The sequence below is a fragment of the Pristiophorus japonicus genome, chromosome 16, assembly GCF_044704955.1.
Source record: "Pristiophorus japonicus isolate sPriJap1 chromosome 16, sPriJap1.hap1, whole genome shotgun sequence".
NCBI lineage: Eukaryota > Metazoa > Chordata > Chondrichthyes > Pristiophoridae > Pristiophorus > Pristiophorus japonicus.
In genome coordinates this window covers 7,837,567-7,859,891 of record NC_091992.1, presented here as the reverse complement: position 1 = coordinate 7,859,891, position 22,325 = coordinate 7,837,567, and the positions used below count along the sequence as shown (strand labels likewise).

The following is a 22,325-nucleotide window of genomic DNA, read 5'->3' as shown; positions in this document are numbered from 1 at the left end:
CAAGGTTTGGTGTAATTTGAACCAAAACAGTTAAAAACATATAATTTGAAAGAGGTAAAATGCTTCAAGTAATAAGAGTAAACAGTAAGTGAAACTCTGAACGGGGCGATGGAGAGAAGCAAGGGAAAAAAGTTAGTTTACCGTTGACCTGTCATCCTGAGTTTAAAAAAACCCATCCAATGTTTAAAATAAATGGCTAATTAGTAAATGCCAAACCTTTATAAATCATTGGCTAAACCTCAGCTGGATTATGGTGTCCAGTTCTGAGCACCATACTTCAGGGAGGGTGTCGAGGCCTTGGAGTGGGTGCAGAAGAGATTTACCACAATGATACCAGGGATGAGGGACTTCAGTTATGTAGAGAGACTGGAGAAGCTGGGGGGTTGTTCTTTGAGCAGATATGGTTAAGAGGAGATTTGATAGTGAATGGTTTTGATAAATAAAACTGTTTCCAGTGGCAGAAGTTACGGGAGATTCTGCAGTCAACTGTTGCATGTTGACTCCTGCAGTTTAGAATAGCGAATCCAGCACCGACTGCCATTTCATCCTGGGACCTACCTAGTCTGTATGACTCACTGGTTGGCAGAAGGCTCGGTAACCAGAGGACTCCGATTTAATACAATTGGCAAAAGAACCAGAGGAGAGATGAGGGTTTTTTTTTTACACAGCAAGGTATGATCTGGAATTCACTGACTGTAAGGGCAGTGGAAGGAAATTCAATGGTAACATTCAAAAGAGAATTGGATAAATACTTGAGGGGAAGGGGGAAATATGCAGGGCTATGGGGAAAGAGCAGGGGAGTGGGTTTAATGGGATAGCTCTTTCAAAGAGCCGGCCGATGGGCCAAATGGCTTCCTTCTGTGCAGTATCATTCTATGGTTCTATCGCTGTGCCGAAGGTATCTGTTTTGTGAACATTTGTGCCCATCGGCCGTGTTTGGTTGCTTCACTGAGCTAGGCCAAACTGTCTCCTTTCTGTTCTTCCCCCCCCCCAACCCCTTACCCTAATTCTGCATTCAATGCTGTTTCACAAACCCATTTCTTGTCTCCATCTACTTTTCTCCATTGAATTTGAAAGAAAGGAAGGTCCGCCCATATCATATCTCGCCAACTTCCTGACCATATTGAGAAGTAGATTTTTTTTCTTAACCTGCTTGCGGCTTGTTACGGTTTGGAACCAATAGAGTGTACTATGTCTGTTTTATTTAATTAATCACCATCAGATAAAATTATACTGATTTCAGAATTACTGGATCCTCTTCTAAAATAGTGAATTAGCCAAGGTTGGTCTTGTCCTCATCACAAACACAGGCACAGTTGATGGAAAACCTGGCCATTATTTTTTTAACTTTTTCACCCCTTGTCCACACCCCGACCCCCCCCCCCCCCCCCCCCCCCAGCTCACTACTGCAGTTTAGAATGACTCACTCAGTACATACTGCAATTTCATTCTGGGACCTTCCTGGTCTGTGTGTCTCATTGCCACATCTGATTGACCATCGGAGAGGATGACCCTTCGGGGGGGAAAAATGGATTTGCATTTTCACGTGACTGTTTAAGTGCCTGTTAAATCTTGTGTATAGCTCACATTGCCAAAAGAAATTGACTTGCATTGAGCTAGTGCATAACCGAGGTATGTAAGTCGTAGCAAGTCATCAACTACCGAGGTTGAATTCCCATGCAGATTTTTAATTTAAGGTGTTCATTTGGGTGAAGTCAACTCTCTTGTTACATTTGGAGCCTCCATCTGGTAAATCTTTTGACTGGTAAAACCAGAGAGAACTATTGTATAGGTGTCACTATACTACAGTCACTGGTCTTTGTTATGGGCTATGTACAAATGGCAGATGCAAGTTAGAGTACAAGCTGTATCTTGCTATGCATCGTACTCTCAGCTCGCATATCTGCAAAGTTCCACTCCCAGACAGTATTTAATAGGAGCGTGCAGGCAAAGACATCGTTTCTCCCAATACTACAATGTTCTAAAGTACGTTTCTGATGTGCCCATAAAGCTCAAATGTTGTATTGCACCTGGTGTAAAGCCTCAAGTGACCTACCAGTGAGGGTCTTGTATCTCTTGGCTAAAGTGTGCTCGGGAGTCTGATTGCGATTTGATCACCAAATAAATACACTACACCTCTCTCGGAGATAGATACAAAGCAATTCTGGCTATGTGTTGATATGAAGCTGCAGTATAACGGCATTGTGACATTAGAGATTTTTGTACTTTCCTGAATTTTTATTTTTCCTCCATAAGGACCTACCCACCCGAGCAAAGCTGGCCGTTCAGAACTTGGTGCAAAGAGTTGGCTTCTTTGGAATCTTGGCCTGTGCTTCAGTAAGTAAAAGATGAACGTTCATAAGCTCAGTGATTTGTATGCAGTGATTGGGAGGGAAATCAAGTGGTGACTCCATTGAAAGAACAAAATTACATTTATGCAGAGCCTTATTCTGTCTCGGGATTTCCAGAATGTTGCACATACAGTGAATTACTTTGAAGTGCAGTGAGTGTTTGTAGGTGAATGCAGCAACCATTTTACACACCGCAAAGTCCCACAGACAAGAATGAAATGAATGATCAGTTGATCTGTTGGTGGAGGGAGTAATGATGGCCAGCGAGAACTTCCTGCTCTTAAAATACTTGACATGGGAATAGGCAGACGGGGGCCTTTGCTTAACATTTCAATCTGGAGGACAGCACCTCCAACAATGCAGAATTCCCCCAGTGCTGCACGGAAGTGTCGGCCTAGATTATGTTGAAGTCCTGGAGTAAGACCACACCATGAAGTACTGTAATAGAATGGGCGTCATATCTCTGATTTCCCACATGGTGAGTTTTCCTATCTGTGCCGTCCGCAGTGGACAAAAATGTGGAAAGAATGCACTTATTGGCACTGATACCTAGAAACAATGTTCCCTGCAAGCTTTGTTCTGCGCAGCCTGTTTCTTTTAGTGTCCCTTTAAATTTCTACGCACGCACGGTGTTTACAATGGAGAAGCTGGTGAGCGGCCTGGGCGGGATCTTTCTCATTACTGCGCAGCTTAAAGGGAACATTGCCTGGAAATCAGGGTTCCTGCCCTGTTCTCTTGCTCTGTGGCACAGACCACTGTGGAGGAGGGCTTAGTAAAGAGAGGATTCATTTAATTTTGTTGATTAGTTTTCCTACCATGGTACTTGGTTTCTTTCATCATGGATTTCCCAATTCCTGAAGCTATATTGCATTTTGTGACAGGGCTTGCAATGTTGCTGGGTTATTTTTAAAGAGTAAATTATAGGAAAACTGCTTTCTTGTGAATGTTGTTTCTGGAACTCTAAGCATAAGCTATTGTTGCAAATAGTCGCATTAATGTTGGGGAATTGAAGGAGATTTTTCAAAAGCAGGTGTCAAATTTGAAACCTGAGTTTAATTGAATCAAGTTTCACCATCTGCTAGGAGGGAGATAGCTTTCAATTTGCTTCTCTGTAACCCTGTTTACACTGCTTTTAACAGCAAAATAAACCCAGCAGGTGCACAAATTAAATAGATGAACGACAATTAGGCTAAAGGCAGCATTGCCAGATGGACATTGGCCTCATTATACCTGCACCTTTATATTAATATCTATAGCAGATGGCGTAAGAGTCATTTTTTGCATGTTTTACAGCGGTAGGATTTAAATTTAAGTTCTGTACCGATCAGTCCCCTTTTATTTTTCTTCTACTTCCGTTGTTTTTATTTGTTAAATGTTATCCTGGAATGTGTTGCAGATTCCCAATCCTCTCTTTGACCTGGCTGGAATAACATGCGGACACTTCCTCGTTCCGTTCTGGACCTTCTTTGGAGCAACTCTGATCGGAAAAGCTATTGTGAAAATGCACATTCAGGCAAGTGAAAGCAACCTGTGTCTAACAGCGCCAAAGCCAAACAGCGTCTAAACAAAATATTTGAGATTCTATCTAGTTTTGGAGACAACTGAATTGTGCGGTTTCCTCAAGGTGGGATGTTTAGACCTTAGCAGGTTGTTGGTGTATAAACAATGTCCTTTAGCATGGTGGAAACTTCCATTTTGTCCAACTTAAGCTACTAAACATTGCACTAAATACAAACCAGGGTCCAATGGTCATAGAAGGTGACTTAAAAAATTGGTACAAAATGCCGGAGATGACCTCTTGTGGGGCCTGTTGTTTACAATAACATTTCTATCACTGTTTGAATGGCCCATTGATTTATCTCTGGCAAAGATTTCCTTTTTTTTTTCCCCTCCCAAACTTCTTTTTACATGAGTTAATACTTAGAAAGGAAACTGGAGTGTGTGTTTTTCTGATGATTTCAGCTGTTCCTGGTGACTGGGTTACATAAAGCTATGAAGTCTTGTGCTTGTCCAAAATGGGTTAGATATCCTTGTAGTATAATAGGTGAAGCCAGGGATTCCAGCACTTGAGGGGTTAAAATAACTGCATTGTGTAATCGTTCAGCCATTTTGGAAATATGCAAACATGTTGAGGCTCACACTGAATCAGCAACTTTCCCACTAATCTCTCGTAATACTACCGAGTACTCTCACGCAATGAAATCTTGCTCAATTCATTGTGCGCCTTTGTTTTCAGTTTAATAAGGAAGGTATAATTTACTGATTGTATGATCTGCCTTTAGAAATAACTTGTCAGGTCGGGCCCAATCTCAGTCCCCAGGCCAACGAGTTTGCTGATCTTGGCCTTGGCACATGTTGAGTTGCTACAATGTGCTTCAAGCCCCCTAAGCAGATTTCTCAATCCTGATTTCTATTCCGTGATCCCTCCTGTAAAATACCCGTGTGTGAATTTTGAATCAGGACAGGACTGAACAATCTACCGTGCCGCCTCACTCCGCACCCAGGGATGAATAGACTGCGCTTTCTACTTATCTAAGCTCGCACGTGAGGAATAGTCACTTGGCAGAGCTACGAAGGAGCTCCCAACAGTTATGCAACAGTGCCCTAGCATGAGTCTGTGTTTCCAGAAGAGTTGAAAATTTGTGGGCTGGAGTGGTGAAATAAGTTGAAACTTGTATACCTGGTCCTGAACCTTCAAAGTGCTTTAGATGCTCTTCGTCATGTTAGGGAAAATGTGAGGTTATCCACATTGGCAGAAATAATAGAAAAGCAAATTATAATTTAAATGGAGAAAAATTGCAAAGTGCTGCAGTACAGAGAGTCCTGGGGTTCCTTGTGCATGAAACACACAAAGTGAGTATGCAGGTACAGCAAGTAATCAGGAAGGCAAATGGAATGTTGGCCTTTATTGCAAGGGGGATGAAGTATAAAAGCAGAGAAGTCCTGCTACAACTGTACAGGGTATTGGTGAGGCCACACCTGGAGTACTGTGTACAGTTTTGGTCTCCGTATTTAAGGAGGGATATACTTGCATTGGAGGCTGTTCAGAGAAGGTTCACTGGGTTGATTCCGGAGATGAGGGGGTTGATTTATGAAGATAGGTTGAGCGTATACACATTGGAGTTCAGAAGGAGAGGTGATCTTATCGAAACGTACAAGATAATAAGGGGGCTCGACAAGGTGGATGCAGAGAGAATATTTCCACTCATAGGGGAAACTAAAACTTGGGGACATAGTCTTCGAATAAGGAGCTGCCCATTTAAAACTGAGATGAGGAAAAATTTCTTCTTTGAAAGTTGTAAATCTATGGAATTCTCTGCCCCAGAGAGCTGTGGAGGATGGGTCATTGAATATATTTAAGGCGGAGATCGGCAGATTTTTGAGCAATAAGGGAGTAAAGGGTTATGGGGAGTGGGCAGGGAAATGGAGTTGAAGCTAAACTAAGATCAGATCAGCCATGATCTTATTGAATGGCGGAGCAGGCTCGAGGGGCCAGGTGGCCTACTCCTGCTGCTATTTCTTATGTTCTTAGACGCCTTGTGGTAATGGTTAAATGGGCACAAAGCGTGACTGGTGGATGGTGCAGCACCACCAATGTGTTAGAGTGTAGATTAGAACCCTTGATCTACACAGTAAATTCTAGATCGCACCTAGGATAAAGGGGCAGGAGAGGGGAGTTGGAACTCTGGTGATGAGATTTTTTTTTCTTACTGTCCATCCGCCAAAAAGTGAGTAAAAGTGGCGTAAATTATGCCTGATCTCCCAGACCCAATTCGCCTTGCTCTCTGTACCCCCAGTTGGGAAATAATACACCGCTCTGGTAAATCTAGAGTTTTTTTGGGAGGGGAGAAGAGGTTGTGAAAGCTCCTAACACTCACAACCACTACAGCAGTTCAAGGCGGCGGCTCACCATAACTTTCTCGAGGGCAATTGGGGATGGGCAATAAATGTTCACCTTGCTAGTAACACGCACACCTCATGAACAAACAAAAAATGAACAAAAGCTTAAAGGACATTTTGTCCCTAGAATATTATTAATTAAACCATATTTATTATTTTACAACTCTAATTTTATAATGTACATCAATACTCTTAAGGGTTAAAAGATGATGTGTCACACAATTTTGAGAGATGAACTGGCAGATGTGTTCTATACTAAAGTAGGTCAAGGTTGAACATTTCAAATCACCCTGGTGATAATGAAGTAATGCACTTTATTATTTGTTCCTGAGAAACTGGGCTTGTCACATGTTTGAACTAAAAAATAGACTGAAATTGGTCTTGGCTCTTGCCTTTCAGCTGTGGCTATTTAGTACTAAATAATTACACACTAACAGATAAAACCTCACCCAGGAGGAAATTGCTGCTTAGCGACTTGCTCTAAATTGAACTAATATTTTTCTTTTCCAAAGCAAAAATCTAGATATAATTGTCTAATTTTTGTGACTGCAAATATTAAGTGGTTTTAGGGTAATGTACTTAAATAATTGTGATGACATGCGTAGAGTTCAATTTAAAAAATATTTAGTGTGCAAGTGCCATCTTCTCCTGGTTGTATGACCAAACCTTGAATGTTTGGCTGATTGCAGATTCCAATACCTGGGACCGAACTTGCCTGAAGGCACTCAGCCCACCACCAGAGTGTCCAAAATGGCTGCCTGGCTTATTGCACTCAAAATTTCTGGATCATTCAACTTTGGTCCTAGTTGGAAGGGAATGTCATGTGCTACTTGGTGTTAGTTGATGCAACAGTTGTGGGTTATTTTAGGTTTGAAGTGAGACTAAATCACATTGTATTTTCTAACTTGCAGAATGATGTATTACTATAAAGAGCAGTTATTTACAAGTAGGAATATGAACTGTTCAATCGTTTCTGTGATTGCAGTTTTGCCCTGCTCAATTAGATTGCGGGGGCGGTGAGGGTGTGGTGGAGTGGTTGTGAAATCTCAGGGTCAGTCGTAAATGGTTACAGATCATGTTGCAGGATTAGAGGAGGGTTGGTTGCATGTTTTAAAAACATACTTGGGAAAAGGTAAAAGTTTAGGAAATTTGAAATCCTGTTTGTTTTGCCAATAATGCTAACTGTAGGTTGAATAACTGAGGGTCACGTGTTGATATGACCCTCACTAATCCAGCTGTGAACTTGCTTTTGGTTGTCTTCATTTAAAAAAAAAAAAAAATTTGTTTCTCTTTAACCCAGCGTCCATCTGAGGAAATGGCTTTGTCAGCTCGATAGTAAAACTCTTGGTCTGTGTCAAGAATCACTCTTGAGCTGATGACTACTAGAAGGTCTGCAAGTTGCTCAATCTTCCCAAAGCTCCCCTTGCTATCTGTCCCTTTCACATTTGGTGCTTCTGTAGGTTGTATCATTGAAGATCAACATCTCCTCCATTTAGTACGCCAGTAAGGCATAGTCCCAGTGGCAGAATGCATTCTCCCTTGATCTGAACTACAGAAGATCAGATCAGATCAGCCATGATCTTATTGAATGGCAGAGCAGGCTCGTGGGGACGAATGGCCTACTCCTTGCTCGTATTGTGTTTCTTTAGCGCAAAATGTAAAAACCCCTTGCAGTCGACGTTCCTCTCATGCCAACAAACTCATGAAATGTTGCAGTGGGGGCAGCTTTAATACACAACCCTTCCAACGTTCGAATCTGGTTTATTTCTAGCACAGTGGTTTCCAGCTGATCAGATCCTAATGTTGATGGTTACCAACCATTCATAAGAACATAAGAAATAGGAACACGAGTCGGCCATTTGGCCCCTCGAGCCTGCTCCGCCATTCAATAAGGTCATGGCTGATCTGATCTTGGGCTCCGCTCCCCATAACCCTTATATCTCAAAAATCTGTCTATCTCTGCCTTAAATATATTCAATGACCCAGCCTCCACAGCTCTCTGGGGCAGAGAATTCCACAGATTTACAAACCTCAAGGAAAAGAAGGTTCTCCTCATCTCAGTTTTAAATGGGCAATCCCTTATTCTGAAACTATGCCCCCTAGTTCTAGATTCCCCCGCAAGGGGAAACATCCTCTCTGCATCTACCTTGTCGAGCCCCCTCTGTATCTTCTATGTTTCAATAAGATCACCTCAGTTTTATCTTGGCGGTGTGGTAGAAAATGCAAATCAGTTTAAAGCTGGCTAATCACAAGTCAAATCGCAAAAGTGAAAGCAAGCTGAACTTTGAGCTCGAAGGCTGCTTTCCCCATTCAAATATGTTGTTAAATAACTTACGATTCGTGTATTTTAAGGATTTGAATTTTGATAATTAATTGCTTCAAGTTACTTTCAATTCAGTATGGTCTTAGCAAGGTGGTTCAAAAACATCGTTCATCCCTGGCTGGGCCTTCCTGTTCTGAGGCAAGGACATGATAAATCTGTGCATGATCATGGCTAGGCTGCAGTTTTGGGTGTCCTGTGTTTTTTTTAAATGGGCATTGGAAGCATGGAAAAGTTGCAACATCTATCCCCTAGGATAACATTCGGAATAAGGGAACATAGTTCTGATAGACTTTAAAAATTATGGTTGAGCCGTGAAGGTTAAATGGAAAGGTCTAGTCAAAGGATTTAAAATTATGAAAGGGATTGAGAGGGTAAATAGTGAAATATTTACATTAGTTGGCGAATCGGTAATGAGAGATATAATCTCTGGATTCCTATGAATTAGGAGAATATTATTCCTGCAAAGATAAAATAGTTTACCACAAATGGCTACTGAAACCAAGTCAAATGTGGCATTTAAGTTTTAAAGCAAACCGTTCAAGGATGTTGGTAAAGTGCAGGGAATTGACGTTAGAGTTGGTATCTCTTACGGAGGGAGAGGGGGGAGGAGAGGTTGGATCAGGCACGATGTTTAAAACCGCCTGTTTAAAATTCTTGATTCTGTGTCCCAACCCGAACTGAGAGGATAAAGCCTGTGCCTGGGTTTCCATGGTGCTGTTTTCAAACTCTGACTTAGAGTTGTGCAGGAGCAACCGGGAGTGATTTTCCATGCTTTTTGTATCCCCTCTTCCCTGTGGAAAGTCCCTGGTTTTCTCCTGCCCCCACTCACAATTAACCTTTGCAATAAAATTCTCCCGGTAAACTAAAATCCAGCACCAAAGCTCCGCCCATACGATCACTCATTCTGAATGACTTTTATGAATAGGTCCATGATATTTAAGTGTAGAATAAATTAAATGACCTCTTTAAAATATTTTCATTTGCCAGCCCGTTTTTGTGGTCATTATGCTAATTTAATGTTTCGTGCCATGTACTGGTCTTCATGATCTCAGTTGACATGGCATCATGAGAGCTAAACTCCTCCCTTGTGTCAGATCAACGCCCCATTATGTCACTACTAGTAACATTCCTGACTTACTCATAACTGTTGAAATATGATATCTAATCCCGCCGGTGTCTTTCCACATAAATATTATTGGGAGGGGGGGGTGGAGGGGAAACTGAAAACAATTACTATATTTCAATTACACTTGTAATTTTGTGTTTAGAATAATGCCAGTTAGGATCTCTACTGCCAAGAGTCATGCACTTGATCCTGAATCATAGAATAGTACCGCACAGAAGGAGGCCATTCAGCCTATCGAGTCTGCTCTGGCCTTTCGAAGAGCAATCCACTATGTCCCACTCCCCCGCTCTTTCCCCATATCCCTGCAAATTTTTCTCCAAGTAGTTATCCAATTCTCTTTTGAAGGCTACTATTGAATCTGTATCCACCGCCCTATCAGGCAGTGCATTCCAAATCCTAACCACTCACTGTGTAAAAAAAAAAAGTATTTCCTCATGCCGCCTCTGGTTCTTTTGCCAATCGCCTTAAATCTGCGCCCTCTGGTTATTGACCCTTCAGCCATTGGGAACAGTTTCTCTTTATTTACTCTGTCTGAATCTTTCATGATTTTAAACACCTCTATCAAATCTCCTCTTGGCCTTGACTGCTCCAAGGAGAACAACCCCAGCTTCTCCAGTCTATCCACACAACTGTATTCCCTCATCCCTGGAACCAGTCTGGTAAATCTCTTCTGTACCTTCTTCAAAGCCTTCACATCCTTCCTAACGTGTGGTGCCCAGAATTGGACACAAGAAATGAGCATAGTTTCTGTAACTGCCACCGGAATGCTTTCCACCAGTATCCTCCCGTTCCTCTGTCAATCCCCTCTATGTCCCCTGTTACTGAATTGCTGACCAGTGTAAATATTCTTTCGCTGTTTACCCCCTCGAACCCTTTCATAATTGTGAACACTTTTATTGGATCCTCCCTTAACCTTCTCTCCTCTCCTGTAGCAAAGGAATAGTTGGAACCTACTCTGCTCATTCACATGTGTCACTTGCAGCCACGAGAGGAGAATGTCACTTGTTCCATCCTGAATTCAAACTGAAATTCCAACGGTTAAAGAAGTGTTCTAACCCATTGTACTACCCAGTCCAGGATGTTTCAAATGTTCGACTGTTGTGGGTTAACCGGTGTATACAGCCTATTCCTCAATTGCACTCGGCTGGTGCTGCAGTAGTCTAATGTGCATCGTGCTCCCCAGATCCTGGTGTGCGTAGTTCCCATTATTGCTCAAGTTGTCATCCAATATGGACAGCAGGCAGTTGCTTCCCCACAGGCAAGAATGACAAATTAGAGACTTGACCCAGTCAGTTTGAATGGCACTGATAAACATCTGCCTCGAAACTGATGCATGACTTGAGGAGAACTAAAAAAAAAAAAATTCTATATTTAATTCACTGCAAGAAAGTGCTCGCATTTATACAGCACCTTTGACGTAGTTTCCGGATGTCCCCAATGCTTCACAGCTAATGCATTACCTGGAGAATTCCCCTGCTCTTCAAATAATGTCTTGGAATCTTTTGCATCTACCTGAACTGGCCTCGTTTTAATATCTATCAACACCTCCAGCAACATGGAGTCAAGTGCCACTCTCGAGACTTGAGCACATGCTCTACACTGACACTTCCTCGCAGTACTGAGGGAGTGCTGCACTGTCTGAGGTGCTGTCTTTCGGATGAGACGTCAAACCGCCCTCCCATGTCGACCTAAAGATTCCGATGGCACTGTTCAAAGAACAAGTGAGTTCAAGTGTCCAAAACCAATATTTATTAATCGATAAATCCCTCTTAAACAGATTATCTGATTGTTTATCTCATTGCTATGTGTGAGATCTTGCTATGTGCGATGCCGACTGCTATATTTCCCTACATCGTAACAAGGACTACACTTCAAAAACGCGTCGTTTGGGACATTCTGAGGCCATTGATGGCACTTTATAAACACAAGTTAAAACACATAAAAAAATAAGAAATAGGAGCAGGAGTAGACCATTTGGCCCTTCGAGCCTGCTCCGCCATTCAATAAGATCATGGCTGATCTGATCATGGGCTCAACTCCACTTCCTTGCCCGCTCCCCATAACCCTTTGCTCCCTTACTGCTCAAAAATCTGTCATCTCTGCCTTAAATATATTCAATGACACAGCCTCCACAGTTCTCTGAGGCAGAGAATTCCACAGATTTACAACCCTCAAAAGAAATTCCTCCTCATCTCAGTTTTAAATGGGCGACCCTTATTCTGAAACTATGCCTGCTAGTTCTAGATTCCCCCATGAGCGGAAACATTCTCTCTGCGTCTACTTTGTCCAGCCCCCTCATTATCTTGTATGTTTCAATAAGATCACCTCTCATTCTTCTGATTGCCAATGAGTACAGGCCCAACCTGCTCAGCCTTTCTTCATAAGTCAACCCCTTCATCTCAGGAATCAGCCGAGTGAACCTTCTCTGAACTACCTTCAATGCACGTATATCTCTCCTTAAATAAGGAGACCAAAACTATACGCAGTACTCTAGGTGTGGCCTCACCAATACCCTGTACAGTTATAGCAGGACTTCTCTGCTTTTATACTCCATCCCCCTTGCAATAAAGGCCAATATTCCATTTGCCTTCCTGATTACTTGCTGTACCTGCATAATAACTTTTTTGTATTTCATGCACAAGGACCCCCAGGTCCCTCTAGACTGCAACATTTTGTAATTTTTCTCTTATTTAATTTAAATAATTTGCTTTTTTATTTTTTCTGCCAAAGTGGATAACCTCTCACTTTCCTACATTATACTCCATCTGCCAAATTTTTGCACACTCACTTAGCCTGACTATATCTCTTTGCAGATTTTTTGTGTCCTCCTCACAACTTGCTTTCCCACCCATCTTTGTATCATCAGGAAACTTGGCTACATTATACTCGGTCCCTTCATCCAAATCATTAATACAGATTGTAAATAGTTGAGGTCCCAGCACTGATCCCTAGTTACTGTTTGCCAACCGGAAAATGACCCATTTATCCCGACTCTCTGTTTTCTGTTAGTTAGCCAATCCTCTATCCATGCTAATATATTACCCCCAACCCCATGAACTTTCATCTTGTGCAGTATAGTAACCTTTTATGTGGCACCTTAATGAATGCCTTCTGGAAATCCAAATACACCACATCCACTGGTTCCCCCTTATCCACCCTGCTCGTTACATCCTCAAAGAACTCCAGCAAATTTGTCAAACATGATTTCCCTTTCATAAAACCATGCTGACTCTGCTTGACTAAATTATGCTTTTCCAAATATCCTGCTACTGCTTCCTTAATAATGGACTCTAGCATTTTCCCAACGATAGATGTTAGGCTAACTGGTCTATAGTTTCCTGCTTTCTGTCTGCCTCCTTTTTAAAAAGGGGCGTTACATTTGCGGTTTTCCAATCTGCTGGGACCTCTCCAGAATCCAGGGAATTTTGGTAGATTACAACCAATGCATCCACTATCTCTGCAACCACTTCTTTTAAGCCATCAGGTCCAGGGGACTTGTCCATCTTTAGTCCCATTATTTTACAATAGGACATTTTTAGTAACAGTGATTGTTTTAAGTTCTTCCCTCCCTATAGCCCTTTGACTATCCACAATTGGGATGTTTTTAGTCTCTTCTACCATGAAGACTGATACAAAATATTTGTTCAAAGTCTCTGCCATTTCCCTGTTCTCCATTATTAATTCCCCAGTCTCATCCTCTGGGGGACCAACATTTACTTTAGCCACTCTCTTTCCTTTTTATGTACCTGTAGAAACTCTTACTATCGGTTTTTATATTTCGTGCTAGTTTACTTTCAGAATCTATCTTCCACGTTGGTCTTACCACGAAGCCAAGCTGACACCTGTAGCCTGTTTTGTCACTTTTGTCTGTCCAGGGTTATGTACTTCCTGGCCAATATGTCGTGCTAAATGTACAGATTGTGTTTTTTTTCCCTCTGAACACACCATGGAAATGTAATTTGGATTACATACAAGACTAGAAACATATGGGGATGTATTGGTAATCTGCCAAAGGATGAGTTGACCTCTACCCACTAAGGTCCACCATAATCATGTTTTTGTTTATTGCTACTGTACAGTAGAAATTCTTCTGTTTGGTTCTTTTAAACCAATATAATTTTATCTGAGGAGGATCTCTGGAATCGCTCAGCATGTAATCCCAACAAACCATAATAAGCACTGCAACGAGATGTCTGCATCCTGTAAATTCAAATACTGTCAGTTCATAAATATAAAAGCTTGATGGAGGACTGGGAGGCAATAACTTTATCAAAAGGCTCAGAAATTACCCAAAGCACGGTTACAGCCTTCACATCACTTTGTTTCTTTAAAAATTCATCCCAAGTCTTGTGGATCCGCAGTGAGGAATTTGAGATTGTGACATAAACTCGAGGTTATGCACTAACCCAAATTACTGGGAGTAATGCAGTTGAGGGTGTCTTATAAATGAGAGGTGAAATATCTATGGAGATGTGGCAGGGGGGGACCTGCTTAACCCTACACTGTTGTGTAACCTTAACATGCTGATCTCTGGCAAGTGATTCTTCTCTCACCTTCAACCCCTCTCTTGTCTCTTTTATTGATGCTATTGTCAGTGCTTATCTGAACTTTCCTTTCTTGCTCTGAACCTCCATATATACTGCGTGCTATTCCTCCTGCACCCTCACTGTATTGAAGACACATCACACTATCTTATAATCTAACTCCTTCTTTCCCAGGTGCTTGAAACTGTGGAACTCCTCACCTCCCTCAGCCATTCCTTCCACAATCTACAGCCCAAGCTTGGCGTTATCGGATCACTGCATCATTCACCTCTTTTCAACCTTGGTCTTCTGCACTGTGGGCATTGGCCCTTCTCCAAGGTTCCCCAATTGAAAAGCAAATGCTGCTTGTCCTCCACGCTTTGTATTCCACGATATGTTTCCAAGTGTCTTTATTTTTTTTTGAAAAGCCATTTGTCATCTTTCCAGTATTCTTGAAATCAATGTATCAGATCTTGTTTATCTTTGGTTCTCTGGGTAAATTAAATGGGAAAATCTCTTCCTGTTCCAGTAAGTGACTTTTTATTTTTTATACGCCTATTTTATCCCAAACTAATTCTTCCTCAACTAACTAGTCTTTTTTTAAACCCACAGAAACTGTTTGTTATTATAATGTTCAGCAAGCACATAGTGGAACAGATGGTGTCCTTGATAGGGTGAGTAATTTGTCTCCTGATCTTCATGTCTGCCTTGTCAGAATGGAAAGCTTGGTGGGTGGGTAGAGCTGCCCAAGAAAGGGTTAATTGAAATGAATATATCGCTACATCCTCCTTGAGAACTAATCCACCTGCAATAGCGGTTGATTCATTTTAAAGACTTTACTCTCTACTTTAGGTGCAAAGTTTGCCCGCCTTCATGCCAGGAGTTTAATTTTTAACGGAGCTTGGGTCATGTCAAATATACCAGATCAATAAAAACCCACTAAGTTTTCCTGGAAATAAATCTTCATACTTTTGATCTTGGATACTTTCACGGTCAGCAAAAAGTCTCCTGCACATATTTTACTTGACTTACAAAGCTCTTCAGCCTGAAAATTCTGCAGATTTTGATTTTTAGTTTTTTATGTATGCAAAAAAGAAAAAATGTTATTGGACAGAACCAACTTGATGAGTAGAGAAGGAAACTGGTAGCAAAACAACTTGTCTGTATCTGATCCAGTCCATAGACTTTTTTATTTGGGCTGAACTTTCTCCCCCGACCAAAGAAATAATGTTATTTGTAAAGGAGCCCGTGGTGTGGTGTTTGTAAGGGTCCTGTGTGAAGAGTGCTTGGGCAGTCCCAGTCCAGTTCCTCATGTGCATGGGCCTTCAGCACCAAACTCTCATTAATTTGGTATGAAAAGTTAGCACACTGGTGCAGTTGGGAGGTTGCTCTTGTGAGTTTGTGATTGAAGATTACGGATGGTCTTCTCACAGTCAACACCGTGCCATTAGATTGAAACACATAGTTGTTACCGAGTAAGGGGAGCTTTACTCTGCATCTGGCTGTGCCACGCCTATCGCGGCTATGTTTAATCCTGACACTGACTGGGTTCCTGAGTTGGATAGAGTTCCATTCTCCAGCACCAATATCCCTCACCTTGATGAACACAAAAAATGTCAAGAAGAACAAGAGCCTGCAGTATTGCACACTGCAATTCCTAATAAATTTTAGCAAGACTTTGGCGAGGCCATTGGGCCCAACAAGCCATCCCATTTTGATCAACCCCACCTTGTCTGCCTTCTTGCCATATCCCTCAGTCCCTTCTCTCAAAAAAGTACAACTAACTGTCTCTTTAACCACTTACACTGTCCATTTCAATGGTTGTCCCTCGTTTTCTCACCTCCCCCAATACAAAAGCAAAATACTGGAATCTGAAATAAAACAGAAAGTGCTGGAAATCCCCAAGTCAGGCAGCATCTGTGCAAAGAGAAACAGAGTTAACCTTTCAGGTCAATGACCTTTCGTCAGAAGATTTATGCTGGACTGTATATCATGCAATCTACTGTTGCTGGTGCACATTCTTGTAATAAGTTCGGCAAAGCTGTTGCAATTTGGTTTGTATTTCCTTTATATATCTTTAGAAATGAAAAATAAATAATTTCCTTCTTGTAATTCGTTCTGAATCATGCAGTTGGATTATTTTACAATGACAACGCAATAACCTCGATCATGTCATTTATAATCTACTTCAGAGCAACTGTTTTAATTTTATTGTCAGTAGTATCTATAAAAAGGTACGGTTGTTTGGTGTTGAGTAATCTGTCTGTTATTTGTTTCTTGAGTTCAGATGACATGAATAAAGTGTTTGAACTTTGCTCCTGTGAACCCCTGAACTTTTTCTTCAAAAATAAAAAAATTACTGAAGTAATGCACGCAACTAGCAAACTTCATATATACTAACTATCACTTTTCAGTCATTTGACTAAAGAGTAGATCATAAGAGCATAAAAAATAGGCGCAGGAGTAGACCATTTTGGCCCTCGAGCCTGCTCCACCATTTAATAAGATCATGGCTGATCATCGACCTCAACTCCACTTTCCTGCACTATCCCCATATCCCTCGATTCCCTTAATATCCAAAAATCTGTCGATCTCTGCGTTGTATATACTCAACGACTGAGCATCCATGGCTCTCTGGGATAGAGCATTCCTAAGATTTACCACCCTCTGAGTGAAGACGTTTCTGCTCATCTCAGTCCTAAATGGCGGAGTCCTTATTCTGAGACTTAAGAACATAAGAATTAGGAACAGGAGTAGGCCATCTAGCCCCTCGAGCCTGCTCCGCCATTCAACAAGATCATGGCTGATCTGGCCGTGGACTCCGCTCCACTTACCCTCCCGCTCCCCGTAACCCTTAATTCCCTTATTGGTTAAAAATCTATCTATCCGTGACTTGAATACATTCAATGAGCTAGCCTCAACTGCTTCCTTGGGCAGAGAATTCCACAGATTCACAACCCTCTGGGAGAAGAAATTCCTTCTCAACTCGGTTTTAAATTGGTTCCCCCGTATTTTGAGGCTGTGCCCCCTAGTTCTAGTCTCCCCGACCAGTGGAAACAACCTCTCTGCCTTTATCTTGTCTATCCCTTTCATTATTTTAAATGTTTCTATAAGATCACCCCTCATCCTTCTGAACCCCAACGAGTAAAGACCCAGTCTACTCAATCTATCATCATAAGGTAACCCCCTCATCTCCGGAATCAGCCTAGTGAATCGTCTCTGTACCCCCTCCAAAGCTAGTATATCCTTCCTTAAGTAAGGTGACCAAAACTGCACGCAGTACTCCAGGTGCGGCCTTACCAATACCCTATACAGTTGCAGCAGGACCTCCCTGCTTTTGTACTCCATCCCTCTCACAATGAAGGCCAACATTCCATTCGCCTTCCTGATTACCTGCTGCACCTGCAAACTAACTTTTTGGGATTCATGCACAAGGACCCCCAGGTTGTTGTAATTTCTCCCCATTCAAATAATAATCCCTTTTACTGTTTTTTTTTTCCAAGGTGGATGACCTCACATTTTCCGACATCGTATTCCATCTGGCAAACCTTAGCCCATTCACTTAACCTATCGACCCCTGGTTCTAGATTCCCCAGCCAGGGGAAACATCCTCCCTGCATCTACTCTTGTCAAGCCCTGTAAAAATTTTCAAAGTTTCAATGAGATCACCTCTCATTCTTCTAAACTCTAGAGAATATAGGCCTAGTCTACTCAATCTCTGGTCATAGGACAATCCTACCTCTCTTTCCCACCCCCTTCCCCCCCACCCCATCCCAGGAATCAGTCTGGTGAACCTTTGCAGCACTCTCTTTAAGGCAAGTATATCCTTCCTTGAGTAAGGAGACCAAAACTATACACAATACTCCAAGTGTGGTCTCATCAAGGTCCTATATAATTGCAGTAAGATGTCTTTACTCATACTCAAATCCATTTGTAATAAAGGTCAATGTACTATTTTATTTCTGAGTTGCTTGCTGTACCTGCATATGAACTTTAAGCAATTCATGTACAAGGACACCCAGGTCCCTCTGAACACCAACATTTCCCAATCTCTCGCCATTGAAAAAATGCTTTGCTTTTCTATTTTTCCCACCAAAGTGGATTACTTCACATTTCTCCACATTATATTCAATTTGCCATGTTCTTGCGCACACACTTAACCTGTCTATATCCCCTTGCAGCCTCTTTGCATCCTCCTCAAACTTTACATTCCTACCTAGCTTTGTATCATCAGCAAACTTAGATATATTACATTTGGTCCCCTCATCCAAATCATTGATCTAGACTGTGAACAGCTGGGGCCCAAGCACTCATTCTTGCGGTACCCCACTAGTTACAGCCCGCCAACCCGAAAATGACCCATTTATTCATTCTCTGATATCTGTCCATTGACTAATCCTTAATCCATGCTAGTATATTGGCCCCAATCGCATGAGCCCTAACTTTGTTTTAATAATCTCGTGTGGCACCTTATCGAATGCCTTCTGAAAATCCAAATACACTACATCCACAGGTTTTCCCCCTTCTAGTTACAACCTCAAAAAACAACAGATTGTTCAAACACGATTTCTCTTTCATGAATCAGTGTTGACTTTGGCCAATCCTATTACTTTCTAAGTGCCCCGTTACCAGGTCCTTAATAAATCCTAGCATTTGTTATCTTCCAATCCGCGGGAACCGTTCCAAAATCTATGGAATTTTGGAAGATGGCAACCAATGTATCCACTATCTCTCTCTAGCCAACTCTTTTAAAACGCTAGGATATAGGCCATCCCGTTCAGGGGATTTATCGACTTTCAGTCCCATTAATTCCTCCAGTACTATTTTCTTCCTAATTTCTTTCAGTTCCTCATTATCACTGGAGCCTTGTTTCTCCGCTATTTCAGGAATGTTATTTGCATCTTCTTCCGTGAAGACAGACACACAGTACTTAATTTCTCTGCCATTTCCTTATTCCCCATTATAATTTCTCCTGTCTCAGCCTTAAGGGACCCACATTTACTTTTGCTAATCTTTTCCTTGGTACCTATAGAAGCTTTTACAGTCTGTTTTTATGTCCCTCGCTAGTTTTCTCTCGTATTCTATTTTCCGTTTATCAATTTCTTTGTCCTCTTTTGCTGAATTCTAAAATCCTCCCAATCCTCAGGCTTACTGCTCTTTTTGCCAACATTATAGGCTTCTTCCTTTAATCTAATACTGTCTTTAATTTTTCTTGTTAGCCACAGGTGGACCATTTTCCCAGTCGTGTTTTTATTCCTTAAGGGAATGTATATTCGTTGCGAATTATGAATTATTTCTTTAAATGTTTGCCATTGCTTTTCGACTGTCATATCTTTTAATCTAGTTTCCCAACCTACCGTAGCCAACTCTCCTCTCATACCTACATCGTTTGCGTTATTCAGATTTAGGAGCCTAGTTTTGGACTTGCCTAAATCACTCTCAAACGCAACATAAAATTCTACATTATTATGATCACTGCTCCCCAGAGGCTCCTTTACTACCAGGTTATTGATTGCACAATAACCTTGTAAGAGGTGATCTTATCGAAATGTATAAGATTATGAGGGGGCTTGACAAGGTGGATGCAGAGAGGATGTTTCCACTGATGGGGGAGACTAGAACTAGGGGGCATGGTCTTAGAATAAGGGGCTGCCCATTTAAAACTGATATGAGGAGAAATTTCTTTGAGGGTTGTAAATCTGTGGAACTCTCTGCCTCAGAGAGCTTTGGAAGCTGGGACATTGAATAAATTTAAGACAGAAATCGACAGTTTCTTAAACGATAGGGGGATAAGGGGTTATGGGGAGCAGGCAGGGAAGTGGAACTGAGTCCATGATCAGATCAGCCATAATATTGAATGGTGGAGCAGGCTCGAGGTGCCGTATAGCCTACTCCTGCTCCTATTTCTTATGTTCTTATTACAATACTAGATCTAAGATAGCCAGTTCCCTAGTAGGTTCCTCAGCATGCTGATGTGGAAGACTACCATGAACTCTTCTTCTGCAGTTTTACTGCAAATTTGGTTTGCCCAGTCTATATGAAAGTTAAAGTCCCCCATGATTACGATATTATCCCTGTTATTTGCATCTCTAATTTCCTGATTTATACTCTGTGTGACACTGCATCTACTTTTGGGTAAACCACTCCCACTAATGATTTCTACCCCTTGTTGTTTCTTGGCTCCACCCAAACTGATTCTACATTTTGATTTCCCGAGCTATGGTTGAGCCCATAATTGTTTATTGATCTGATCTGAACTCTTAGAACAACTCCTCAATAGCCCAGTGAGTAAACATGCTGCCTGATCTGATATTAATCCATACCAACCAGCAGGTCGCATGTTCAAACCTTGATCTGAGCTGGCTGATGGTTTCTGGGGCAGCAATTGGCGCACCATATTTGGTTTGGATGGCTCTGCACCAGTGATATGGGAGACAACCAGCTGGATTCTCCTAACCGCTGCCTAGCAACCTGTGCTGAAAACTGCCCATATGTAGATCATAGAATCATAGTAATTTACAGCACGGAAGGAGGCCATTTCGGCCCATGGTGTCCGTGCCGGCCAACCAAGAGCTATCCAGCCTAATTCCACTTTCCAGTTCATGGTCCGTAGCCCTGTAGGTTATGGCACTTTAAGTGCACATCCAAATCTTTTTTTAAATGTGGTGAGGCTTTCTGCCTCTATCACCCTTTCAGGCAGTGAGTTCCAGATCCCCACCACCCTCTGGCTGAAGAAATTTCCCCTCATATCTCCACTATACCTCCCCCCAATTACTTTAAATCTATGCCCCCTGGTTGTTGACCCTCTGCCAAGGGAAACGGGTCCTTTCTATCCACTCTATCCAGGCCCCTCATAATTTTATACATCTCAATCAGGTCTCCCCTCAGCCTCCTCTGTTCCAAAGAAAACAGACCCAGGATCGCCAATCTTGCCTCCTAGCCAAAATTCTCCAGTCTAGGCAACATTCTTGTAATCTCCTCTGCACTCTTTCTAGTGCAATCACATCTTTCCTGTAATGTGGTGAGCAGAACTACACACACTACTGCAGCTGCAGCCTAACCAGTGTTTTATACAGTTCAAGCATAACGTCTTTGCTCTTGCCTTTATTAGTCGATGCATGGAATACAAGTACTCCATAGGCCGCCTTAACCACCTTATCTACCTGGCCTGCTACCTTCAGGGATCTGTGGACCTGCACTCCAAGGTCCCTTTGTTCCTCTACACTTTTCAGTGTCGAACAATTTAATGTGTATTCTCTTGCCTTGTTCGATCTCACCAAATGCTTTACCTCACACTTACCCGGATTGAATTTCATTTGACACTGTTCTGCCCACCTGACCGGTACATTGATATCTTCCTGCAGTCCGCAGCTTTCTTCTTCATTATTAATCACACAGCCTATTTTAGAGTCATCTGCAAACATTTTAATCATACCCCCTATATTCAAGTCTAGATCATTGATATATATCACAAAAAGCAAGGGACCCAGAACTGAGCCCTGTGGAACCCCACTGGATACAGCCTTCCAGTCACAAAAACACCCATCAACCATTACCCTTTGCTTCCTGCCTCTGAGACGATTTTGGATCCAATTTGCCACTTTGCCCTGGATCCCATGGACTTTTACTTTCGTGACCAGTCTGCCATGCGGGACATTATCAAAAACTTTGCTAAAAACCATATACATTACATCATACGCACTGCCCTCATCGACCCTCCTGGTTACCTCCTCAAAAAATGATGGTTGAGCATAAGAACATAAATAGGAGCAGGAGTAAGTCATTTGACCCCTCGAGCCTGCTCCACCATTTAATACGATCATGGCTGATCTGATCATGGATTCGGGTCCACTTCCCTGCCCGCTCCCCATAACCCCTTATTCCCTTTATCGGTTAAGAAACTGTCTACCTATGTCTTAAATTTATTCAATGACCCGGCTTCCACAGCTCTCTGAGGCAGCGAATTCCACAGATTTACAACCCTCTGAAATTCCTCCTCCTCACAGTTTTAAATGGGCAGCTCCTTATTCTCAGATTGTGCCCCCTAATTTGCACCCATTTTAGGCCGAAAATAAAAATTAACCTGCAGTGTATCTTGCTGT

At 41.9% G+C, this 22,325-nt stretch overlaps 1 protein-coding gene across 5 annotated transcripts in view; it reads left to right on the top strand.

Annotated features, from left to right (window-relative positions):
* The window catches only part of vmp1 (vacuole membrane protein 1), a 175,071-nt gene that overhangs the window by 135,482 nt on the left and 17,264 nt on the right, over positions 1 to 22,325 (top strand). For all 5 annotated transcript variants that reach the window (XM_070856944.1, XM_070856945.1, XM_070856946.1 and 2 more), the window contains 3 exons: positions 2,257 to 2,337; positions 3,748 to 3,864; positions 14,836 to 14,897. In XM_070856944.1, coding sequence (XP_070713045.1) covers positions 2,257 to 2,337; positions 3,748 to 3,864; positions 14,836 to 14,897 — 260 coding nt within the window. The remainder of the gene's footprint in view (positions 1 to 2,256; positions 2,338 to 3,747; positions 3,865 to 14,835; positions 14,898 to 22,325) is intronic.